The sequence below is a fragment of the Austrofundulus limnaeus genome, unplaced genomic scaffold (genome assembly GCF_001266775.1).
Source record: "Austrofundulus limnaeus strain Quisiro unplaced genomic scaffold, Austrofundulus_limnaeus-1.0 Scaffold1079, whole genome shotgun sequence".
In the NCBI taxonomy this organism is placed as follows: Eukaryota; Metazoa; Chordata; class Actinopteri; order Cyprinodontiformes; family Rivulidae; genus Austrofundulus; species Austrofundulus limnaeus.
The window spans coordinates 23,618-33,893 of NW_013953481.1; the positions used below are offsets into that span (position 1 = coordinate 23,618).

The 10,276-nt window shown below is 40.7% G+C and overlaps 1 protein-coding gene across 5 annotated transcripts in view; it reads left to right on the forward strand.

Annotated features, from left to right (window-relative positions):
* Positions 1–9,913, forward strand: part of cmss1 (cms1 ribosomal small subunit homolog) — a 33,280-nt gene extending 23,367 nt beyond the window's left edge. For 2 of the 5 annotated variants that reach the window (XM_014030545.1, XM_014030549.1), the window contains 8 exons: positions 7,383–7,448; positions 7,556–7,694; positions 7,794–7,853; positions 7,934–8,036; positions 8,122–8,182; positions 8,268–8,355; positions 8,433–8,521; positions 9,615–9,913. In XM_014030545.1, the coding sequence (XP_013885999.1) occupies positions 7,383–7,448; positions 7,556–7,694; positions 7,794–7,853; positions 7,934–8,036; positions 8,122–8,182; positions 8,268–8,355; positions 8,433–8,521; positions 9,615–9,698 (690 nt within the window). In that variant the 3' untranslated portion in view covers positions 9,699–9,913. The remainder of the gene's footprint in view (positions 1–7,382; positions 7,449–7,555; positions 7,695–7,793; positions 7,854–7,933; positions 8,037–8,121; positions 8,183–8,267; positions 8,356–8,432; positions 8,522–9,614) is intronic. The other 3 variants (XM_014030546.1, XM_014030547.1, XM_014030548.1) reach the window with 3 other exon arrangements.
* Positions 9,914–10,276: the final 363 nt, after the last annotated feature.

A 10,276-nucleotide genomic window follows, 5' to 3' on the forward strand; every position in this document is an offset into this window, starting at 1 on the left:
CCCGACCCCGGATAGGCGGAAGAAAATGGATGGATGGATGGATGGGCTGCTAGCTTCCTTTTTAGCTCCCGCACTTTCTGAGTCCGTAATGAACAGCAGGCAGTATGGTCGCTCGGCAGCTGACCAGTCGATGCGCCGTCACGTGGTTGTTTGGTGTTCATTTTCGCACATACCTTTCATAGTTCCTGAAACACCCCGAGCCGAGCTCCTGGGGAAACCCCTCCCGCTGCATACGTCACTACATGGGATTCCTTCCCGGGGGAGTCCAATGCGGGGGGGAAAAAAACAGTCTGCAGCTCGCTCGACGTTGTTTATCCTGAAACTGGTCCTGGCTTAAGCTCCAAAGTTTTAATCAGTCAGATTCCACCGTGAAAAATGTCTGCTTTATCTCCATTTATGAGTTTTTGGCCGTTTGACTATCTTTAAAAATCGCTGCTTCCTGGTACAGTAATCGGCTCTGGAAGCAATCGCTTTTTCTTCCTTTCTTTTCCTTTTTTTTTTGTAGCGAGTGGTTGAAGCAAATGCAGCGTCTGCTATCAGCACAAACAAAAACACTCCCACGAACTAGGGAGATCCGTCTCATACTGTTTGTGCATCTTCTTGAAATGTCGCTCCAAGTTACACTTTTCGGGTGAGGCAATGCTCGAATTACAGATGAGGCAAATAGGCTTCGAATTAGAATAAACAAAAAAATACTCCTCCCACTCTGTGTGAAAATAAGTTTTCGTTTGCTTGTTCGATAGTTTTCCATCCCTGTTTTCTCTGCATCGACAACTCCACCACTGAACCTAAAGTCTCGTCAGAGCGCTGTGTCACTGCACCCAAAACTCGCGAGACAACATCTGTGAAAATGCAAGATGGGGGAGGGCGTAGGGAGCGCATTGCTGCGCGTTGGAATGTGTTACTTAAACTCCCCCCACCTCCACTGCTTCTGCCGGAGTTAAAATGATGCTACTCCCCCCACCTCCACCGCTTCTGCCAGAGTTGAAATGAAGCGTAGCGAGCGGACACGTCCCCTTGCTAACAGCTGACAAGCCGGCTCGCAAGGTTGCGCTTTGTGGGCACCCGGGACTCAGCTTGCGAGCACCGAGTCGCCCGTGTACGACGGGTTGGGCACACCTGATCTAATGAATGGTTATGTGCCACAGAGCTTTAAGGTTGCTGCAAATTAAACCTTTACTTAAGAAACCTGATCTTGATTCAGGAGTTCTGGCCAACTATAGACCTATATTTAATCTCCCATTCATCTCAAAAATTCTTGAGAAAATAGTTGCATATCAACTATCTGAACACCTGGATAGAAATAATCTATATGATGAGTTTCAGTCAGGGTTTAGAGCTCATCATAGCACAGAAACAGCACTGGTGAAAGTTAATAATGATATTCTTATGGCCTCAGACAGTGGACTTGTGTCCATTCTTGTCCTGTTAGACAGTYGACTTGTGTCCATTCTTGTCCTGTCAGACAGTGGACTTGTGTCCATTCTTGTCCTGTTAGATCTCAGTGCTGCATTTGATACAATTGATCATAATATTTTATTACTTAGGCTTGAACTTGATATTGGTATTACAGAAACAGCTCTGAAATGGTTTAAGTCTTATGTAATTGACAGATTCCAGTTTGTGAATGTTAATGAATCTTCTTCTTATACCAGAGTTAGTCGTGGATTTCCTCAGGGTTCAAGTGCTTGGACCAATCCTTTTCACTTTATATATGATTCCATTAGGTAAAGTTATTAAACAGCATGGGATAAATTTCCATTGTTATGCTGATGATACTCAGTTATATTTATCCATGAAACCTGATGAATCCAAACAGTTACTTAAACAACAATCTAGTCTTAAAGACATAAAAACTGGACAACTCTTAATTTTCTGCTTCTAAATTCAGATAAAACAGATGTTTTGGTTTTTGGACCTGAACATTGTAGGAATGAATTTGCAGCCTTCACTTCCTCTGGATGGCATTAATCTGGCCTCCAGTTCTAATTTAAAGAACCTTGGTGTTATTTTTTATCAGGACATGTCTTTTTATTTAACCCCCACATTAAAAATGTTACCAGAACTGCCTTCTTCCACCTGCGTAATATTACTTAAATTAGAAACATTTTGTCCAAAAATGACATGGAAAAACTGATTCATGCATTTATCACGTCTAGACTGGATTACTGTAATTCTTTATTATCTGGACAGCCAAAAAACTCTTTAAGTTAATCCAAAATGCTGCTGCTAGAGTTTTAATGAGAGTTAGAAGGAAAAATCATATTTCTCCAGTTTTAGCTTCTCTCCACTGGCTCCCTGTCAAATTCAGAATAGAATTTAAAATATTACTACTAACATACAAAGCTCTTAACAACCAAGCTCCATCATAAAGATCTTGTTGTTCCATACTTTCCCAACAGAGCACTTCACTCTCAGACTGCAGGTTTACTTGTGATTCCTAGAGTTTCTAAAAGTAGAATGGGAGGCAGAGCTTTCAGTTATCAAGCTCCTCTCTTGTGGAACCAACTTCCAGTTTCTGTCCATGAGGCTGACACTCTGTCTACTTTTAAGACTAGACTTAAAGCTGCAGTGTGTACCTTTTATAAAAATTTACTTTTAATATATTTGTTAAAACTGTCATGTCCTGACAGATTGATATTAGACAGCTAATCTCTGATAAAACAAAAGTCCTCTGGCTCCTTCTGGTGGTCTTACAGTCATCTGTTCAAATCTACCGCTTCCAGAGCAAATCAAAGCCCAGAGGTTTGTCTCACAGGTGTCAATCATGTTCGTGTACAAGCTGCTCACACCCATCCCCCCACACCCACAACGTGCCAAGTAGGGGTCTCTGCAGAACGTGTTGTCCTGTGGGCGGAGACGCCCCAAATCGTCATTGGCCGAGGTCTTAATGTGGGTAAAGATGGCCCTACTCGTGATTGGCGGAGGTCTTGATGTGGGCGGAGATGGCCCGAGACGTGATTGGTCAGATTGACGGTGGGGTTTGAGGCTGGAGGCAGCGGGGAGGAGCTTGGTCGAGTCGGGCAGGAAGTAACATTTTTTTTAACTTTTTTTAAAATTGGTTTTAGTCACAACTTGAGAAAGGAAAGTGCTACCTGCACGAAATTTGAACGTCATACAAGTGAAAGGATGTGTAACAATGTGGCTCGGTTAAAACATCCCTCACCAGCCTGTTAAAAAAATTGATTTTTAGCTATCTTTTTACAGGCTGGTTGGGGATGATTTGACGAGCCATATTGTTACACATCCTTTCACTTGTAAGATGTTCAAATTTCGTGCAGGTAGCACTTTCCTTTCTCAAGTTGTGACTAAAATCAATCTTAAAAAACGTTGCTTCCTGCCCGACTCGATCAAGCAGCTACTCCCCGCCTCGTCAGTCCGACCAATCACATCTCGGGCCATCTCCGCCCACATCGAAACCTCCACCAATCACGTGTACGGCCATCTCCACCCACATCGAAACCTCCACCAATCATGAGTAGGGCCGTCTCCGCCCACATCAAGACCTCCACCAATCACGAGCAGGGACGTCTCCGCCCACAGGACAAAACCTACTGCAGAGACCCCTTACTGCAGCCACACACACTCTTATTCAAGCTCCATAGGAGGAGCTTAGGAAGGTGGGCTGAAGCTTAACAGAGAGCAAGGGGGAGAGACCTGAAGGTTGTATCTGTTCAAAATATTCCAAGTCCAGGGTTTTCCAGAAACTACATAAAGCAGCTTTAAGACTTTCTTTTTGGCTAAATCCTATAGTTAGGCTTAGGTTTCCTGAGTTATTCCTTAGTTATTATAGTTAATTAGTTCTGCTGCTATAGACTGGTCCTGCTGGAGGACAAACTGACCACATTTCCTCACTCTTTTCTTGTCTTTAGTCACTCTCTACATGTTTGTTGTAATTATTTCTATCAACAGTCCTGTGTTTCTCCGTCCCTCTTTCCTGTCCCCCCAAATCCAGCCAGTCAAGGCACCTGTCCTGAGCCTGGTTCTGCTGGAGGTTTCTTCCTGTTAAAAGGGAGTTTTTCCTCTCCACTGTCGCCAATGTGCTGCTCAGGATGGGAGACTGTGACGAAGTGAAGATTTGGCGCGTCTGCTGGCTTCTTTAGGTTTATTGTTTTTTGTGTACAGTGCCCTGAGACAACAATTGTTGTGATTTAGAGTTATTGATTTTAATTGAATCAAATCGAAGCAAAGCAAAGCGAAGCAGCAGCCAAAGAGAAAATATTCAATTTCTAAGGAAAATAAATATAAGGTTTATACTGTAAAGATTTTTTTCTGAAGACATACCTATGGAGGTAGAGAAGGATGATTAATTGTATGCTTTTTTAGTTAGATTGTACATTTTATGGACTTATGTAATATTTCCATTTGTTTTGCACTACATCCTGTTAACATTCTCTCACTTTGCCATCACAGGTCACATGCCCAAAGGGCAGGGCTATTCAACTGGCGGCCTGCGGGCCACATTCAGCCCATGAGTGACCAAAGTTTGGCCCACCAATTGGTTCATTCATCTCTTAAGCCCAAACCCCCAGTTTTCTAAGTTAATTACTTCTTCTTTAATTAGTTCTTTTAGTTAGACATAGGGCTGGGCGAAATGGCCTAAAAAAAACCTCGATTTTTTTCATCCCAAATTTGATTTTCGATTTTAATCAATTTTTATTGTTCCTTTGCTTTCTTAAACACAAATTACAGAAAATATTTTTAAAAACTCTTTTATTTGAACCATCCCTTCTGGGAGTTGACCTTAAATCGAAGTGCAACTAAATACAAGCTATAAATCATGATTGTAAAACAAGTTGACAGGTCCCGCCGTTGTAAACAATGAAAATATAAATAAAATATTTGCAGCTTCAAGTAAACACAATAAGCTAGTTTGAAAATTAGTGTCAACAAAATTAACAGTCTTGTTTAAAACATACATTCAAGCAAAATCAGTAAGTACATTCTTGATGTCTTTTTTTTTTTTTCCCCACACATTTTTGGCAAAGAAGAAAAGCCTGTCTACTGCATCTTCATGCATGCCCTGTGGCTTAAACAGAAAATACAAATTACAGAAAATAAACTCAAACATTCTCTATTTGAGTCATCCTTCAGGGAGTTGATCTGAACTCAAAGTCCAATTGTGCAAACGGTCTAATAGCGTTTGTTTAGTATTGGGCATAAGGTCACTGTGGTTGGTCTTCGCATGGGTTCGGGGGGGGGGAATATAGTTGTATCGAGGGGGTTTTAAGGTCAAGTGAGGGGTTGGTTACCTGTATCATTTTCTGCCATGAACCCCATCTAGTTGGGGACTCCGTTATTACCTGATGAGGGGGCAGACCTAGCTCAGCCTGTACTTCAGCCATCTCTCTTCTTTTTTCCAACTATAGGAAAAGGCAGCAGTAGCCTTTTTACACACCCCAATGCAATGGCACATTCAATCCGTGGGTCCTTCACACCATTTTCTGTAAAATAATGAAAACATAAATGGATCAGTTTTACTGTAATAATGAGATACATTCAACATACTTGTCAAAAAAAATCAGAAATAAATTAAAAATTAAAATTTTCAAATTAAATTGATTTATTTATTTTCCAATTTCAACATTTTACAACTGTAGCCACAAACAGACACACAGACCATAGACTGGTCTGGCGTCAGCTGCACTGCACTTTATGTAAATACTGTAACAGTTTATCAAATTTTTAAGGTGTTTTATATTTTTAATGTTGTCCTCTGATGATGCTATTTTTTGGTGTTTTTAATTTCTGTCTGCATTTCCTGAGTGCGTTCTGAATCTCAACAAAAATTCAATTATTAATGATTCTTAACATACTGACGTTACATAGACCGTCATGATGAATGCAAATATTATAAAAAAGACAATAAATAGATTAGATTATTACCTATGGCATTATGCAGTTTATGACCAAAGCACTGGAGGTTTGGCCACCTGTCTTTCAGAGCTTTAATGATGTTGTTAATGATGATTGTCTGTTGTCATACAGACGAGTCGGTCTTCAGGAAGGTTCCAGGAGCTCAGAGCTTCTTTTAATCCATATGCGAGTTGATCATCAGGAAAGTAAGCCGTTTGCAGACAGATACTTTGTAGAGCCCAGCTTTTGTCAACAAAATGCGCTGTTAAACTCGTATACGGCTCCATTGTTCGACTGGACCATAAGTCCGTTGTTGCAGAAAAAAAAACGCACATCCTCCAGCACTGTGTTGTTGTAAAGGTGTGGCAAGGAAACTTCGGTGAAATATTTGCAGCTAGGTAGCACATACCTGGCGTCCAAAGTTTTCAGCAGCTGAATAAAGCCGGGTTTTTCCACTGTATAAATAGGCACCATATCTTTTGCGATGTAAAACGTGACGGCATCTGTGTGATGACTTTCCACTGGGCACTCGTCTTTTCGTAGGGAACGCAGTTTGAAAATATTCCCCTAAGGTAGTTTGTCTTTTGGCGGTGCTGCTTTTTGGCTGCTGCTAGTTTGAGTTTGTGGTGAAGAGCAGCATTTCTCCCACTCCACAGAGCGCCTCTGTCTCAAGCGTTGAAACAAGTTTGTCGTACTCCCGCTTTTGGTAGCAACAGCCTTCAAACAGATATTGCAGCGAGCTGTTTGTTGCTCCGAGTCCGCGGTTGCAAAACCGAACCAGTTCCAGATAACTGAAGACACTGTGCCTTTTTTTGGGAACTAGTTCCTCTTTGCTAGCGTCCATATTGTCTGCGTCTTGAGGGACGGGACGGGCGGGGTGAAACCTACAGACCTCCGAACTACAGAAGCCCCAAAGAGTGCAGTCGAGGGGGGGGGYAAATCTCGGTTTCCCCAAAATTAAATCGTTATACTGTACACAGCAAATTCGAATTAATCGATAAAATTGGTTTATCGCCCAGCCCTAGTTAGACAAACACATGTTCAGTATCTACAGAAACATCAGAATATTGGCTACAAGCTGGTAAAAACAAATTCCATGAACACCCAAGACAGTTAAAACTACAGGCAGTTGAAAATAAAACTATGAAAGGGAAAATAAAATTGGTTTAAAATTTTGACAAGTCAGAGATGTCAAAATATTATTTGTGGTAAATAAATTGTGTTAATTTTGTTGTTTTATCACTACTTTCATTACATAGGGTTTCTGTATGTTGTATTCATGATTAAATGCAGCAAAATAAACTATATCAAAGGTAACAGTTCTTTGTAATACTTGATTATTTACATAATGACTAATTGCTGGATGTTCGACCCTTCAGCTGTTGGCCTGCAGTAACTGTGGCCCCAGAGCAATTTAGTTGAATAGCCCTGCCATAGATTAGGATACTCTGCCGTTATGTCAAAATAGATTATATTTCTAAAGTGAAATTTAACTTGTGTGTACTATTTTTGTTCTGTTTTTTAAGCAAAACTGCATAATTTCTCAACAGACAAAGGATCAAGAGTCAGAAAAACCTAAAAAGAAGAGAAATGTGAGTTTGGCACCACCTGCTGCTGTAACACAGGACAGCTGTTTTATAGCTGTGGCCTCTGGGTTGTGTTAGTGAATACCACTTGAAAATATTTTGTTTTTATTTAGAAGAAAAAGAAAACTATTACAGATGTCTTGGCCACCTCCGCACCGAAGCCGGGCTGTCCGTCCGACCTGCAGGATCTGGTCGCACAGTACTTCTCAGACAAACGCTCTGTGATAGAGCGGGATGAGCTCCAATTGCAGAGTAAGTCAACGCTACTACCCCCGTATAACTTGCAAGTTCAGACGATATCTGCTGACCTGCTGAGTCACTGAGGTCACCACGTCTTTCTATTTCTTTCAGACTCCTGTTTCCTGTCGAGTAATGACCTGACGCACAGCCTCTCCTCTTATCTTAAACAAGGTTAACAATGTTGTGACCTTTTTCAAATGTTTGCATCCACACTCACATATTTGACTTTGATTGCCTTTTTTTTCCCTAAGTTTGTCCCAAGTGGGCAAAGATCCAGAAGCAACACACGGACAAAAGCTCAGTGGTTGTCCTCATCGTCTGTAGCTCCGCTGTTCGAACCATTGAGCTCATCAAGTAAGGGATGACCCAGTGATGTTGACTTTCTTTGATTTAAACTAGAAATACAACTGTTGTTTTCTTTTTGTTTTTTTGTTTTAAGACTGCTGACTGCTTTCAAGGGTAAAGCAAAAGTTGTGAAACTTTTTGCAAAACATATCAAGGTACCAGCTTGATCATGAAGCTGCGCATGATCTTAAGCCATGGTGGTTGTAGCAGAACTGCTGTATCTGTGTTGTCTCTTCGCAGATAGAGGAGCAAGTGAAGCTGCTACAGAAGGGCGTCACACACATCGGAGTGGGAACACCTGGCAGGATCGGTGCTCTCATTGACAGAGGTACGTGTGCTCATGAGGCCATTTAACTTCAGAGATTTCCAAGATTTTCTTCAGTCCGACTGTATGTCCCCCCCCAGAGGGTTTGACCTTACAGGCGCTGAGGTACGTGATTCTGGACTGGAACTGGAGAGATCGAAAACTCAGACGGATGATAGACATTTCTGAGGTGAGCTACTGCCCCCTGCTGGAGGGAAAATCTGCAAGCAGTTTGAACCGAGTTGATGTTCGGAGAGTTAGAGGTCAATCCTTACTTTAAAAAAAGTTTGCATTTATTTTTCCTTAATTTTGACTAATTTAACCACTTTTTCTTTATCTCGTGATTAGAAACTGGTTATCTTTAGCATTTGTTCTGTTGCTGTCAGAAGACTAGAAATGGGAGAGTGTCATCAGTTACTTTTTTCATGAAATCTTTGCCTAGATAAAATAAAAGGAAATGCAAACACTAATAATTTGACATAATGTTTTGTGCACATAATATTCACCCCTTAGGGAGACGAGGACCCTAGATTGGGAATCATTGTTCTTGGAAATTGTGACATTTTTCCCTTCTTCACTATTTATAAAATACAAGTTTAAACACAAAATGTTAGAATAATTTTCATTTGGTGGATTCTTGAGGAACAGTGGTTCATCAAGTATAGTTAAAGCTTCGTCTGATTGTAAAGTCATCTTTTGGCCACAAGTCATCCTCCTCCATCTCACTGTGTCCTCACTCCAACTACCTCCATGCCCTGTCTAACTGCATTCTGCCTTTGCCTGTCATTGTCCCTTCATTTAGAGTTGCTACCCTCAGGCCAATGCTCTTGATTTTCTTCCTCTCTCTCACTTTGGACGTTTCCCTCCTCATGGTCTTTGACTAACAGTAATTTGCACCAGCACCCTGTTTGTCAACAGCACCAGTAGTGGTGGTTGTTAACCCAGGCCTCAACCAATCTGACTTGGTGTCGTTTGGACAAAAAAATGCATTTATGCAGAAGACTTCTCACACAACTCTCACTTATACATCAGGACCATCACTGGTTTACATGTGATTGAAAAAGGCTCCAAACAAGACCAACGTAGTAATGGCCTAACTATCCTCAAAATTCCCAAGATTTGTTTGTATATTTTTACCTAGCATGATCCTGATATGCTATGTTATATTGGTTAAGATAATTAAAACTGTAATTTGTAGACTATGCATCATAAAACCTTATTATAGATCTTAAACTTGTGCATTTGATTGGAAATTTCACATCCTTGCTCCGTGTTTCTTTTAGGTCAAAGGGGACCTCATGAAGCTCCTGGATAGTGGAATCCTGACCACATGTAAAGAAGACAAAGTCAAAATTGGACTATTTTAGCAAACATTTTGTATTTAGTCTGCCATTTATCAACAAGACAAGTGTAATTTTTTGTAGTTTTTTTTCTTTTGGATCAGTGTTCTTGTCTAGTGGATCAGAGTTTTTCACTGTTTTAAGAGTCTGTGTGAGACATCTTGTTATTTTTTCTCTTTAGGACACCAACATCATGTTTAAGTCTGATGCATTGAATAAACATTCTCCATAAAAAAACATAATTTATTTTCTTGGCTTTATTTTCAATGATAAACCCTCGTGGGAACATGCGATCCTGAGTTCACTCGACCACCATGAAGTCCCAGTGATCAGGTCAATCTTCTGATAAAGAACTAGGAAGCAACAAAAACTGAGCTACAAACGAGAAGAAAGACTTTAAATTCTCTTACTTTTTTTTACGTGATGAAACGAAAACCTGACTTTGTGGAAGGAAGTGGTTAGGAGAAACAATCTACCATTTCTTTTAGACAAATAGAAGCAACAAAAAAAAAAACAGGAAAGAGGTAGTTGTGTGAAATATTGTGGTTAATAAGTAACATGCTCTAACTGCTGCCTCCACCCTGCAAAGCCTGCTGGGAAAAGCT